Raw genomic sequence first — 15,603 nt, forward strand, 5'->3', positions numbered from 1 at the left:
GTGTGTGTCATACAGCTAGACACAGAAGTCTCCAGCTTCTTCTCTGGCTTCCTCCGCAGTTAGGCTTTTCCCAGACCACTCCACCAAAACCACTCTCATCGAGTTCAACAGTGATGGTCGCGTGGCTGAATCCTGTGGTGACGATCATCTTCGTCTTACTCGTACCCCTCAGCAGGATTTGGCACGGCTGATTATTCCATCTTTCCCAAACAGCTTCTCCCCGTGGCTTTCAGGATACCTCACCTTTGTGGTTTTGCTTCTGACTCACTGGACCCATCTTTTTGGTCTCTGGTCTCTTTGGCTGGGCTCATCTCTTCTAGATATTAGCATTCCTGAAAACTCAATTCTGAACTTGCTGTCTACAGTCCTATTCCAGGTGATATCTAACCCAACATTTTAATGCATCTATGTGCCCATAACTACCCAGTTGATGTTTTCAGTCTCCTCTCTCCAGAACTCGACACTTCCATTCAGCTGACTGATAGGTACCTCCCCTAGGTGTCTGGTGTCTGTGAGCCATCTCACACGTAATATATTTTAAACTTATTCCTCTTCCGCCTTCTCCCTCCAAAAAACCCGGTCTTCCCCAGTTCTTCCCCGTATCTTTACATGGCATTGTCATTGACCCCATTGCCAGGAGTTAATGATTTCTCTCATCCCCTCACGTCTCTCCCCCAATCCATCAGTGGTTCTTATAGTGTCTCCCTGTGAAATTATCTTGAACCTGACCACTCCTCATGTCCACCTTCCAGGCCAAAGTCACCGTCATCATCTTCTGTCACCTGGACAACCATTAGGGTCCCTAAATGCCCTCCTGGTTTCCATTCTTGTCTCCCCACCTCCAATGCCACCACCACCATCATCACCTCCCCCAGCTACAGATCTTTGGAAAATATGTCAAATCATGCCATTCTCCTATTCAGAATGCTCATGCTTAGAATAAAATCTGGACTCCTTACCCTGGTGAGCAAGACTCTGTGGTGTCTGGCCCCTGTTGATTCTCTCACCTCTCCTCTCTCTCTGCTTCCTCCTATTCCTCTTACGCTTCTGCCCCCTTTCTCTGAAACATGTTAGACTGAATCCAGGCTCAGTGACTTGACTCACGCTGTTCCCTGTACCTCAAAATCTCTTCTCCCCTTTCTTTCTGTGGCTCACTCTTTCCCATAATTTCCATTTCTGCTCAAATATCACCTCAGTAGAAAGACCTTCACTGACCACTCCATAGAAAATAGAACTATCCATAGTCTATCCCCTTATAGCATTCAACACCATGTGAAACCATACAATTTATTTAATCGATTTGTTTCCTATTTATTTTTCCCATTAGAATTTATACTTCATAAGGGCAGAGCCTTTGTTTCATTTATCATTCTCTCCTCAGAACCTGGAAGCATGGTTGGGCTCAAATATATATTGATATATCTCATTTTATGTAATAGATGCTCAATAAATATTTTTGAAATAAAGACTGAATGTCACTTCATTCCCACAATAACCCGTGAGACAGAAATGATTTTCCCAATCATATAGGTGAGGAGACTGAGACGCAGAGGTGTTAAATGAGTTGGCCTTGGTTACACCTCTAGTAAGTGTCCAAATTAAACCCAAGTGTGGTATCACTTTAGAGGCCATAATATTTTATTTTCAATTTTTTGTAATTTTTTTCTGAAGTTCACTTTGAAATAATGTCAGACTTGCCAAAAGAAGTTGCAAAAATAGTACAGAGTTCCCTTGTACCTTCACAGAGCTTTCTCAAATAATAACATCTTGTATAACCATAATGCAGTTATCAAAACCAGAAAGCTAATATGGGTGGAGAGCTAGTGGCTGATGAACAGACCTTATTCACATTTCGCCAGTTGTCTCACTAATGTGTCCTATCTCCTGAGTCTCCTCCAGCACGGAGGTCTCTGTCTTTCACCCCTGTGACTGTTCCAAAGAGGACCGTATTCTCACTGTCAGGGTCGAATCTATGCAGAGTGCTGGACTCTATGGAAGTTTTCCATAGTAATAGCTGTTATTGTTGGGGAAATAAATAAATAAACCTTCCTTTTGAGGAGTGGAAGGGGAAATGTTTCTTCACATTCTGTTTGTTTTGCTTAGCTTGGCCGACCTTGAAGTGTTTATAAAAAATAGTGAGAGCGGCATGCTCAAGAAAGTTGAAAAAGGAGACTCCGAAGGATTGGTCGAGGTCATGGGACACCTTATGGCTCTGAAAGAACGACAGAGCAGCACCGATGAGATGTTTGAGCCTTTAAAGCAGACAATTGAATTGCTGAAGACCTATGAACAGGAATTGCCTGAAATGGTGTTTAAGCAGCTGGAGGTCAGTACAAAGTTTGTTTTCCGAATAAAAGAAATAGAGGGAAAGTTTCTGACCTTCAGAGTGGGGTGAGGTGGGTTGAGGTAAACGAGAAATGGGGCTTGGTGAGGACCCAAGGCTCGTGTTTTGGAACTATCTGTGTGACGGATGTGTGCTCTCTAGCACATTCTGGAAACTCCATAAATATGAAGCAGCGCAATGCTGGAGATAGATGGGAGAATTGACGTGGATGAAGTATTTTGGGGTTTTTTGGAGGGGGGTGGTTGGTGAGCCAAGTTTTTGATTCAGAGAGAAAAAGCAAGTCTGAAAAACGTTAAGATGGACTAAGGCGATGTAAGGCATAAAAGAAAATAATCAAGCACTCTGAGAAAATACAGAAAAGGGCATGGGTTACCCGGTTAGAGGTGGATGGTGGGAAGGAGGCCATAGCCAGGCAAGCAGGCGACCAGGAGCGATGGGTCAGGGGAAGGGAGAACATGATGTCATGGCATCACACCATAGCCTTGTAGCGGACCCGGAGACATCTGGGTGCCGTCCAGCGTCAGGTCTGCGGGTGACGGGGAGCACAGCGTGGCTCTGACCACATGGAGGTCATCTTCGCAGGAGCTGCCTGAGAAGTGGAACAACGTGAAGAAGATGGCTGTCACCATGAGGCAGCAGGTAGCGCCACTGCAGGTGAATGAAGTGGCCGTCCTCCGCCAGAGGTGCTCAGCCTTTGACCTTGAACAACAGCAGTTCTGGGAGCAGTTCCGCAGGGAAGCCCCCTTCAGGTAGGTACCACTCCTCTCTTCTCAACATGGTAATCTTTGGGTAACCGAGGGTCTTTTGGTTGAGTTACTGAGTTCTTTTAGCAGGTGAAGACCAGTTAAGTCTTCCTTCCCACTTGGGTCTGTTGGTTCGAACCTGGTGCTAACATGGGCAGGGTCCCATCATGGCCTGGACGAGACGACCAAAGATCGCACAAACACCGTGCCTTAAAAACAAAAGTCTAGAAACTCTGTGTCTTCAGGTTTGTCAAGGGACTGTATGTGATCAAATCACAAGGTTTTTGACAAAGCTGTTCATATTCTAAATTCTCACAGACTCGTGTTCTTTTGGTTTAGAAAAGTGGCTGGTAGAATTTGAAAATAGTTCTGGAAGGCACTTTGGAAGCCTAAGGGAAGGGTTGGAGGTGATGGATTTCTCTCTCTTTCTGCTTAGTTCTGCTCAGACCCATCCCCACTTGTGATAAGGGGTCTTTACTTAAGACAACGATAGGACCAGGTAGCATCATTCACATGGGTCCACATCGCATGTCCGTGCACGTGCGTGCACACACACGCACACGAGTTTAGCGCGAATCCTCCCTTGGTGGAGAAGTAAGTGTACCAGGGGTCTGCACTTGGTCCACTGCTCAGTGTCAGGCTCCAAGCAGAACAAGCTCGTTCTCAGTGTCCTGTGTCTGCTGATGTGTCAGCTGAGACGGGCCTCTGCCTCCATGACTTGCTTTCTGTTTCCCTAGCTGACCTTCCTGCTGGCTCTCCACTACAATTTAGGACAGACAAGTTTGGAAGGCCCCAAGCGGGAAAACGCCCTATGTAAGAAGTGACAGACCTTTTAATTGCCAGAGTTACTTACCCATAGAAAACAGTATTACATGGGGAGACAGTGCATTAAAGCCACAAACGAAGCCAAAAACTAACTCTGTGCTTTAATTCTCCCATCTGTAAAATGGGGTTAACCGTAGGATCCACCTCATAAGGTTGTTGATAGAATGAAAGAAGTAATTTTTGCAAGTGTGTACCAAGGTATCTGGCACAAGGATGACCAACCATCCCGGTTTTCACTTGGTGGCTCTGGTTTTAGCACTGAAAGTCACCCTTCCAGGGAAGTCCCTCTGTTTCAGACAAATTGGAACAGTCGGTCACCCAACATGGCAGACAGGAAGGACCTACCTGTTCTTGTTATTCACTCACCAAACATTTATGAAGCAGCTCCTGTCTCCCAATTACTGTACTTGGGGCTGGAGAGAACAGCAGGAGTGCGTTGAGAGGCAGGGCAGGACAGATGGGTAAACTCTGCATAAGATGGACATGTGTATGACATGAGGCTCTAAGGCAGTGTGCTGCCATGTTAACTGCAAACTACAATCACCTGGGGAGCTTCTAAGATTTCCAGTATCCAGTCTGCCTCGCAGACCAACTAAATCAGATTTTCTGGGGACAAGTCCTGGCATCAGTGGTTTGTAAAGCTCCTCAGGTGATTCCCGTGTGCAGCCAAGTTTGAGACTTGCTGTCCTAGGGGGAAGTCACTGGTTCCCTTTTAAGCAATCATGCCAGGGCATGTAATTCCAAATGAGTCTGTATCCCTCTAGAAAAATTGCCTTCAGAGCTATGCCCTTGTTCCAAGGAAATATCTATTGCTCTAAACATTGGCAAAACTCCTTCTGGGACTGTTCTTTCAGAGTCTGAGACATATTCTCCGGACTCTCCTTCGGACATGCAATTGAATTTTTGAAACTCAGCACCAATCATGCAGGGCCAAAGCTGGTGAGGGAGGTGGGTTATCGAGCTGAGTAATACTGCTTAGTGCCAACAGTCCCACCAACAGCAACAGCCACGAAAGCAATGACATGAATATCCTTACATCAACTGTCCCTTAAAATTTTTTTCAAAAAAGGAACTCCAGAGATATTTGGGGAAATATTTTCCCAAAAGGTCTTCTTTTTTAATTTAATTTAATTTTATTTTTTATTTTTTATTTTTAAAGATTTTATTTATTTATTTGGCAGAGAGAGACACAGCGAGAGAGGGAACACAAGCAGGGGGAGTGGGAGAGGGAGAAGCAGGCTTCCCAAGGAGCAGGGAGCCTGATGCGGGGCTCGATCCCAGGACCCTGGAATCATGACCTGAGCCGAAGGCAGACGCTTAACGATTGAGCCACCCAGGCGCCCCCCAAAAGGTCTTCTGATAACTGCTTGAAAGCAAACAACACCCATTTGCTGGTGTGATTTCGTGTGTCCGTTGGAAACATGGTATCCCTCCTTCATAGTTATATCCTGTATGTGTATTGATCAGCTGATGGTGGTTTTTAATGTGATAGCTGCGTTGTTTTTTCTTTCTTAGCACTTGTATCTGCTGGCTGGGAGGATATTGCTTCTCTTAGCTGGGTTTTCCAAATTTGCATCTGTTAATTTGACATGCAGATGAATCTTTGCAAGAGAATACTTTGAAAAGAACTGCTCACAGCAGCGTGGAAAGGCAAACATTACTTCAATTGTGATGTGTTTCTCTTCTTGTCAAGAAAACATCAGGACTAGAGCAGAATTGTGGATTTAGTGCTGAAGGGAGTCTTAGTGGGAATCAACTCATGCCTCGTTTTGTTTCTTAGTTTCGTGTATGTGAATATGTGTGCTTGACATTTTAAGGCACTGTGTGGCAAAGGATTTTAATTCTGGTTCCTTCCCTTTAAGATCATTTATGAATTTCTAAAATGCAGACCCTGGCACATTCCTCTGTGAGCGCAAGTTTCCGTTCCTGATTAGATTGCAGGTGAAGCTCACGTTGATCTTGTCTTTGAGGAGGAAGAAGAAAGTGAGTGTCTCATTAGGCTCTTGCCGCCTGTCAGATGCTGGGTGATGTCCGGTTGCTTGGGTAGAGGTTCTTCATGTTCAAGTGTGGCTTCCTTCTGTAGTTCTTAACTCTGAGCTGTATTAGCATATTCTTAGCTGAGCTCCCTCACTTTACAGTAATTGGCTAAATCATCACACTCAAAATCAAGGGCTTTCCACAAGTTGGAGATGAATTTCCCCCTTTGAGTGAAAGGAACGTTCCACACTTCTAGTGGCATTCTCTGGTTCAGTGTTCCTGACCTTGAGTGTGGTCTTCTTGACCTTAAGGCATGCCATGACATCCAGTCATCTTACCCACATCAAGACCAAGGTTACCCAGGGCTTTCTTAGCCAAAGCACTTGATCTCAAGGAGCCCCAGCTCAATGGACACCATTAGTGTTTTCAGTTGACTGGCTACCAGATTCTGTGAACGGTTGAGAGAGCTTTCTTGAAGACACCCTCGCTTTGGGTACTATCCTACATGACAACTAGAGAAAGCAAGGCTCTCCAGATAGCCCAGTACAGTAGACAGGAGGAAAGAAGGGCCTCTGTCTTGCTTGCATAGTGTCTGTTGTCTCTTCAGTAGCTGGAGTAAAGGGCAGGATTAGTCACCAAATCTCCCGTGGACATATCGGTGCCCTAAGACATGTCATTAGTTCAGCTTGACCCTGTTCTTCCAGTTAATCTGACTCATTCACCTGATTCAGGTTTTCATAGAGAAGAAGAGATTGTGATCTCAACAATGGAGTCAGCAAAAAACAATGTAAGTGTTGGGATTTTAAGATGATACCTATTCCCCCACCTCAGGGACGATTTCAGACATGAGTACTCAGACATGTTCATTGGGTGGCCAACTGGAGCCTCCGTGAGGAGGCCATTCACATCCCCTGTAGAAGATGGTGCTTGAGCCAATGGGAAAATGCAGATTAGCCATTTGGAAAAAGACGAGTGGGAGGGGAGGGTATTCCGGGCAAAGGCACAGAAGGGTGAGAATGTAAGAAACAGTAAGAAAATGCAGGGCATGGGAGTGAGAATGGAGTCATCCACACAACCAGGTTTTGGCCATGATCAACCACTGAGGAGTCTAAGCATGAGGATGACGCAGTGTAAACACCAGTATCCTGTGGCTACAGAGAACAGGATGGAGTGAGACTGACTCAAGGTCAAGTGCTCCATGGGAGAGTGATGGCAGCAGCCAGGGCGAGAAGCAACATCCCTGGATTGAGGCAGTGGCTGTGATAATGGAGAGAGAATGGATCTGGGAGAGATTTAGGAGGGGAATCAGCAGGATCGATTGAGTACGGAAGATGAGCAGGAAGACTGGCACAGTTCTCTGTCTTCCATCCTGGACCAGTAAGTGGAAGGCAGTGTTCCACTACTCACCGACACGAGGGCCACTGAATGGAAAGAACTGGAAGATCCCGGGTTCAGATGGGAGGAGGGGAGTTTTAGGATGCAGGGGTGTGTCATCACTGAGCTCACAGACATGGTTCTGAGGTCAATATGTACCACCTGCTGGCTTCCCAATAATTAATTCAATTCACTCATTCCTCCCTCTGTCTCTCTCCCTACCTATGTCTAGGTCAAGCCTAAGTCAATCATTTTTCTGCGATCATACGCATGAGCACCAAATTTCCATTTCTCTCAATTCTATTCATCCCGACTTGCTAGGCATTGCTCTTTCAGATTAAAATACTTCTGCATTATTATTTCAATTTTAAAGACTTACTACACCCCCTTCCCTCCTATTGCTTTCTTGTTCTTATACTGTATTGTTCCCCTAGGGTTTGGAGAACTACTTTCAGTTTATTAGGCACATTAATCAGCTCTGTGAATATCCTGACAATGTGCACTAGAGTTTTGAAATGAGAAGAGGGTTACCTGCCCTCACGCCTAGGGATTCTTTTCACTACTTAGGCCAAATTAACTTTTATGTGTGCTCAGCTACAGGAAATGACCGTGCACAAATTTAAACTATAAACAAAAATTATGCCACGAGGTAGATGAAGTTTGTAATAGGTTTGACAAAGGATCACTTCTTCCAGATATTTGAGGAGCTGGTATTGATTTAAGGGTGTTCATATGTGCTAAGGAAAGAATGGTTGGAAATACCATTTATTTTCTCTTGTGTATACCCTCAAACACTCTAGGAGCTCACATCTTACCTAATAAGTTATTCCTGAATTATACCCCATTAATAAAGTAAACAGAATGTGGGCTTTTAGAGTTTATCTGGTAGATCTTGTACAGCAAGAGACGAAATTCGCTTTGCAAGTCACTCCAGTCAAGATAAAAAGTAGAACCTACGCAACCCCGACAATTAGTCTTTGGAAATGAAGAATAAGCAGGATTGCTCATGCATGGTGAGCTTTCCTGGTGGACCACTTGCCATGAGGATATTACATTGCTTTCCTTCTGGTTCTTTTTCCACTGGTCTCCTGGGGGAGAAAGCGCCTTGCCTATATAGACGAAGGACCCTCTTCAGCTCTGAGGACTTCAACCTCCTGTTCTGTTCTGGAACCCTCGGGAGCTGGAGAACAGCGAAGATGTGTCATGATGTTCAGTCTCATTCTCTTAAGATGTAAATGCACAACCGCAGCACATGAGCCAAAAACTGTTTAGATGGAACAAACAGAATCACACGTAGCAAGCATCAAAGTTAATCTGACACTAATTTAATGGTATGCATAACTGTTATTGTGTTGCATGGTAATTAGTCTTAACTGGCGAGCAGTTCAGGTAAATGACTTCAATTAGGATTACTTTCCATCCGTCAAGTCAAATATTTCCAAAGACAACTGAGAGAAGAGGCAGTTCAAGAATAGGACTTTGTATGTCCTCCTCCGCTCCATACCCCACTACCCATCCAACATACACATATGTACAAATACACACATATGTGCGCACACAGCGCTAAACTGGAGGACATGACCAACTCTCCAGTCACTCATTTCCTCTCAACTTTCCCCTTGATGATGAACCCCATGATGCCCTATTTGAATTTTTTTTAATATTTATTTATTTGAGAGAAAAATAGAGCATGAGCAGGAGGGGCAGAAGGAGAGGGAGAGAGAGAATCTCAAGCAGACTCCATGCTGAGTGTGGAGGCTGACGTGGGGCTCAATCTCATGACTCAGGTCACAACCTGAGCGGAGACCAAGAGTTGGTTGCTTAACGGACTGTGCCACCCAGGCACCCCTGCCCTATTCTGATTTTAGAGGAACACAGTATTCACCCTGAAGTCGGGGTGCCCCAATATCTAGCCCTCCAAGCACACAGAAAGAAGAAACCTAAGATCAGTGATGGGGAGAAAGTAGATTAGGGAAGGAAAAGAAGAGGCTCCTTGAACACCTCAATTCTGCATGCTTCTGATCAAAGAAATGTTATCTGCCCATGTGGGTTCCTTTGCATGTAGGGTTCTTTATTTTGTTTTTAAATTTTTAAGTAATCTCTATACCCAGCATGGGGCTCAAGCTCATGTCCCCCAAGATCAAGAGTCGCAGGGAGACCTGGGAGACCACCAACTAAGCCAGCCAGGCGCCCCTGCGTGTTGGGCCCTTGTGTTGGAGGAGAGGCTGTGCCAGGAACGCAGGTCTAGAGGGGTAGCACCGTAAAGTGGGTGAGGGTCAGGGGCAGTGGGGGCATGCCCTGAGCCCTGGAGAGAAGAGGGTGAGGAAATGTGAACTACAACTGTAAAGCTAGATACAGTGTCTATAGCAATTGGCTCCAGAAGCACAAGCTATACCCAGGATGTAGGAGGGAGCAGGCCAGAATGGGGGAAAGGGAGATCAAGGGCAACTTGGAGGAGGGACTTACGAAGATGAGGAGCCTGGCTTGAGGGACATAGTGAAGGAACGGGACAGTGACTGTACAAGGCCTTTGTGAGGGCTTTGTGCTTGGTCTTCAAGGAGCCCTACCCATGGTTCCCAAACTTGGAGGTCCTGTTGCCTGAAGAGGGTGCAGGCTACCAGTGTGAGCTTCACCAGGGTCAAGGACGCCAACCTGCCCACTGGAGCCACCCGGAGAGCTTGAAAACAAAATGCCTTTGCCCAGGTCTCACCCCCAAAGAGTCTGATTTAATTGGACTGGGGAGCAGCCCGGGCATGGAGATCGTTCAGAGCTTCCAGAAGATGCTAACATGCCACCCAGACTGAGAACCAGTGCCCCAGAGGGAGTGATGCCAGGTTTGGTCTAGGGTTGGGCTTCTTTTTTTTTTTTTTTTTTAAAGATTTTATTTATTTATTTGAGAGAGAGAGAATGAGAGAGAGCACATGAGAGGGGGGAGGGTCAGAGGGAGAAGCAGACTCCCTGCCGAGCAGGGAGCCCGATGCGGGACTCGATCCCGGGACTCCAGGATCATGACCTGAGCCGAAGGCAGTCGCTCAACCAACTGAGCCACCCAGGCGCCCTAGGGTTGGGCTTCTAAGCGCCAGCTCTCTCACTTATAGACCACCTACAAATTGTAGCTCCAGGCCAGAGCTTTGGCTTTATAGCATTGACAGTAACATGACAGTGCCCTCTTATGTCAGGTGCTCCAGAAGCCAACAAGTGCAGGCAGAGTCTAAAAGGAGCTTGAACAAAGGGGTGGTCCCCTCTACACCTGGATGGAGGAGCTGGGGCTGGTGGAAAGGGAGAGGAGTCATTTTACCTTCTCAGATGTGAAGAAAAGATCCAAGCATGGTGTTCCCCTTGCATGGCCTTTTCTCCAGCTGGCCGTGCGTACCCCACCCCCACCTACCAGAGTGCCTTTTCTTCCCAGGCCTCTTGGTGACAATTAGTGCTCTTTGCTAAAAGATTAAGCACTTAAAGATTTGAACCAGTGTCACTTGGGTGATTCCATGAGATGAGCCACTGGGTGCTATTCTCACAAAGGGAACACAATTGTGTTTTGTAGGTTTGATAGCATTGACCCTCACCGAGTTCTGGATGCCAGGCACACGGAGATACAGCAGATGGAATCTACCATGGCCTCCATTTCCAAGGCTGCTGGCTTGTTTGAAGTCAGTGTTCCTGATTACAAGCAGCTGAAGCAAAGCAGAAAGGAGGTATGCCAGCTGAAGGAGCTCTGGGACACCATTGGGGTGGTGACCTCCAGCATCCATGCCTGGGAGACCACCCGGTGGAAGGAGGTCAACGTGGAGGCTCTGGACTGGGAGTGTAAACGGTTTGCCAGGCACATCCGGAACCTCGACAAGGAGGTCAGGGCCTGGGATGCATTCACAGGCCTGGAGAACATGGTGTTGAACACCCTGACTTCCCTGAGGGCGGTGGCCGAGCTGCAGAACCCAGCTATCCGGGAGCGGCACTGGAGACAGCTGATGCAGGCCACGGGTGCGAGCTTCACCATGGACGAGGACGCCACCCTGGCCCATCTCCTGCAGCTCCAGCTGCACCATTTTGAGGACGAGGTCCGGGGCATTGTGGACAAAGCCGTGAAAGAGATGGCCATGGAGAAGACCTTGAAGGAGCTGCAGACCACCTGGGCCAGCAGGGAATTCCAGTACGAGCCCCACCCGCGGACCAACGTCCCCCAGCTGCAGTCAGACGAGGACCTCATCGAGGTTCTGGAGGACAACCAAGTCCAACTGCAGAACCTGATGATGTCCAAGTACATCGCCTTCTTCCTGGAGGACGTGTCTGGTTGGCAGAAGAAGTTGTCCATGGCTGATGCTGTCATCTCTGCCTGGTTCCATGTGCAGCGCACGTGGTCTCACCTGGAAAGTATATTCATTGGCTCCGAGGATATCCGGGCTCAGCTGCCCCAGGTACCTGCCGAGGAAATCCTGCTCTCTCTGTTCTCTTACTCGAGTGAAGGGAGGAGCCCCCAGTTCCCACATCTGTAGACCTTTTCTTCTTTGCCTGCCTTGGCTTCACTCAGAGGCACCTCCCACACACATGGGCCTTCCAAGCCACCAAAAGGCGGGCAGAGGGAAAGAGAGAAGGTGAAATGCACACCAATTAGTTTGTCCCTGGATGGGTGGGGAAAAGGAAGGAGAACCTGGTGTGGTTTTTTTGTTGGTTTTTTTTGGGGGGGGGGCGGTTCTGGGTTTGTTGTTGTTGTTGTTTTAATGTGTATACAAGAAAGGAGTGGAAACTATTTGCTACTGCAGTTTGGGATGAGCTAGTCCTGAGCTGCTCCACAGACGATTACAATGCAGCCAGCCACTGGAAGGGAGCCTTGTTTCCAGGCAAATGCAAGTTCCTTCTCAGCAGGGACCCACTCTGTGACACCTCTGGCCTGAGCCACACGCTTAACACCAGCCTTCCGCTCCATCCTAAACAATGAATTTCCAGAAAAATCTGCATTCTTCTCATTACTACCTTCCCTGTGGTTGATTGCCCCATCTAATCTGTCCTAATTAACGTGCCATAGCTTACCCACCTTTCGGTGGACTCAAATTCATTAAAAAAAAATTTTTATTTTTTATTTTGCAGATGTTCTCTTGTCTCCCTTTGGTATAGCAAGTTCTCAGCTTCCAAATTAGTTTGCTTCCAAAACGTCACATGTCGTTCAGGCCCCACTTAAAAAGTTAAAGCTCATTCCGTCAAAACGTATTTTTCCAGCTCATCCCACAAAGGTGTATTTCACACCCTAATGCAGATTACAGGTTGTACATCTGGAATGAAAAAGAGCCGGAAACCGTTCCGAGAGAGATGTTGTCGTTAGGCCAAATTGAATAAGCCAGATTTTCTCTCCAGCTCAAGGGATTGAAGAAGAGCGCGTTTAATTAGGAAGTAAGGGCAGAAGTGGAGACTTTTGTAGAGACTCTAAAGGAGGATTTTGAGAACTTTGAACCACACAGAAAGAATTAGTACCATTAGCTTCTCCACAGAGGCATGGGTCCATGTGTGAAATATACATTTATTTTCTTTGTATTAAATCAGTACAATCACAGAGACAATTTAAAAACATAATAAAATCGGTCGTAATCTTACACCCTAACTAGTAACTATTTTCATTCATTATGAATGTCTCCCAATTTGGCTTCACGTATATACACGTTTTTTACATAAGTGCTCACTGTGTAATTACGATTTTCTTTCCGGCTCTTTTCATTGGAGCATTTATGTTCCATATTTCCAATACATCTATAACCTTGATACTTTCTCATCTTTCACGGGAACAAAATACCCCATGGATCCATCATAATTTACCCTGCCATCCTATTTTTTAAATTTTTTATTGTTATGTTAATCACCATACATTACATCATTAGTTTTTGATGTAGTGTTCCATGATTCGTTGTTTGTGCATAACACCCAGTGCTCCATGCAGAACATGCCCTCTTTAATACCCATCACCAGGCTAACCCATCCCCCTACCCACCTCCCCTCTATAACCCTCAGTTTGTTTTTCAGAGTCCATTGCCTTTCGTAGTTCGTCTCCCCTCTGATTTCCCCCCCTTCATTCTTCCCCTCCTGCTATCTTCTTTTTTTCTTTTCTTAACATATATTGCATTATTTGTTTCAGAGGTACAGATCTGTGATTCAACAATCTTGCACAATTCCCAGCGCTCACCATAGCACATACCCTCCCCAGTGCCTATCACCCAGCCACCCCATCTCTCCCACCCCACCCCCCCACTCCAGCAACCCTCAGTTTGTTTCCTGAGATTAAGAATTCCTCTTATCAGTGAGGTCATATGATACATGTCTTTCTCTGATTGACTTATTTCGCTCAGCATAACACCCTCCAGTTCCATCCACGTCGTTGCAAATGGCAAGATCTCATTCCTTTTGATGGCTGCATAATATTCCATTGTATATGTATACCACATCTTCTTTATCCATTCGTCTGTCGATGGACATCTTGGCTCTTTCCACAGTTTGGTTATTGTGGACATTGCTGCTATAAACATCGGGGTGCACATACCCCTTCGGATCACTACATTTGTATCTTTGGGGTAAATACCCAGTAGTGCAATTGCTGGATCATACTGCCATCCTATTTTTAAATTTTCTTGGGAGAGGGGCTAGCTTTCCCACTTGTAGCTGTGGGATCTTGGGCAAATTACTTAATGTCTCTGTGCTCTTGTTTCCTCCTGTGAACTGGGACAAATACCAGTCCCCACTTCAGGGATGTAATTAAAGAGTGCACACAGCACCCATTGTTATGATTGTTGTCACATAATAATAATACCACAGGCTCTGACCAGGTGCCAGATATTGGGCTAAAGCCTGCATGTTATTGTCCCAGGCATTTCAACTACACTCTTGAGCAGTGGTATGTTTGAGGGAAACGATGATAATTAATTTGACATCACATTTGCTGAAGAACATCTTTCTTTGGTTACATCAACTTTTGTGCAGACCCAGAAGAAGCACTGGCTCTGCTGTGCACCCGATGCAGGAAGTATGTGTTTTACCCCAATGGTTCTCAAGGCATGGTCCCAGGACCCTGACCTTCATAGGGGATCCTCAAGGTCAAGACTGTCAGTAATAATGCTAAGATGTTATTTGCCTTTTTGTTCACTCTCATTTTTCCATGCACACACACGGGAGTTTTCCAGAGGCTACTGGACATGTGAAGTCACAACAGATTGAATGCAGAGCAGGAAAGAAAATCTGGTCATGTCCTAAGTCAGACATTAAATTTGGGGTAAAAAAAAGTGAAACAAGGCTACCTTCTCTCTAAGTTATTTTGTTGTGGAAAATACAATTATTTTAGATAAAAGCATATTATGTTACCATTGTGGGTTTAATATTGTTACTTTTTAAATGAATTAACAGGGGTGCCTGGGTGACTCAGTAGGTTAAGCATTTGACTCTTGATTTCGGCTCAGATCACGTTATCAGGGTCGTGGGATCGAATCCCATGTCAGGCTCCCTGCTCAGCAGGGCGTCTGCTTCTCCCTCTCCCTCTGCCCCTTCCCCCGCTCGTGAGCTCTCACTCTCATTAGAATAAATAAAATCTTTAAAAAAAAAATAGTAATAGGATCATCTACTGATGATCCTCACTCAGCAGGGAGTCTGCTGGAGATTCTCTGTCTCCCTCTGCTCCTCCCGCCCCCCCCCACTCTCTCTCTAAAAATAAATAAATTAAAAAATAAATAAAATAAATGAATTAACAAATACTTCTTAAAATTTCTCAACTTGAGCTTCCAAGAGAGGAGACGCGTTGATGGATAGATTACCCACATACACAAAAGCTCTTTGCACTCCTCAATGATTTTTCAAAACAGAAAGGAGATTTACAACCCAAATGTTCAGGAACAACTCTTTCAAGCTAAGGATATTTCCTTCTCTGAGTTTTAGAACATCCCCAAAACTGGTTTCTGCTTCTCACTTGCTACACGAGGGATCTTCGAGTCCAAGAAAGCGATAGTTCATTTTTCCCCATGTGTTTATTTCAGGATTCTAAAAGATTCGAAGGCATTGACATTGACTTTAAAGAGCTAGCTTATGCCGCCCAGAAGACTCCCAATGTAGTGGAAGCCACCAACAAACCAGGTCTTTACGAAAAACTGGAAGATCTTCAGAGCAGGTGATGGTCTGCTTGCTGCCTCCCCTTTTAGTGCCGAGGAGGGCAGTGTTTCCTTTTTCCGATTCTGTCTCTGAGATCCTTACTTTCTTTAACTGTCCAAGTGAGCGAGTGTGTGTCTGTGTGTGTGCTTTGATTTGCCTGTATGTCAGGTAATGGGAGGTATTACTAGAGCCATTTATTTGGGTGGAAATGCACCAGTGTGTATA

At 45.7% G+C, this 15,603-nt stretch overlaps 1 protein-coding gene across 1 annotated transcript in view; it reads left to right on the forward strand.

Moving 5' to 3' along the window:
• Positions 1–15,603, forward strand: part of DNAH9 (dynein axonemal heavy chain 9) — a 336,543-nt gene that overhangs the window by 71,775 nt on the left and 249,165 nt on the right. Inside the window, exons 18-21 of the mRNA XM_064583354.1 lie at positions 2,104–2,326; positions 2,927–3,093; positions 10,808–11,678; positions 15,267–15,397. Coding sequence (XP_064439424.1) covers positions 2,104–2,326; positions 2,927–3,093; positions 10,808–11,678; positions 15,267–15,397 — 1,392 coding nt within the window. The remainder of the gene's footprint in view (positions 1–2,103; positions 2,327–2,926; positions 3,094–10,807; positions 11,679–15,266; positions 15,398–15,603) is intronic.

Source organism: Mirounga angustirostris, unplaced genomic scaffold (genome assembly GCF_029215605.1).
Source record: "Mirounga angustirostris isolate CCGP_5_RB_7025 unplaced genomic scaffold, mMirAng1.0.hap1 SCAF_17, whole genome shotgun sequence".
NCBI classification, from domain to species: domain Eukaryota; kingdom Metazoa; phylum Chordata; class Mammalia; order Carnivora; family Phocidae; genus Mirounga; species Mirounga angustirostris.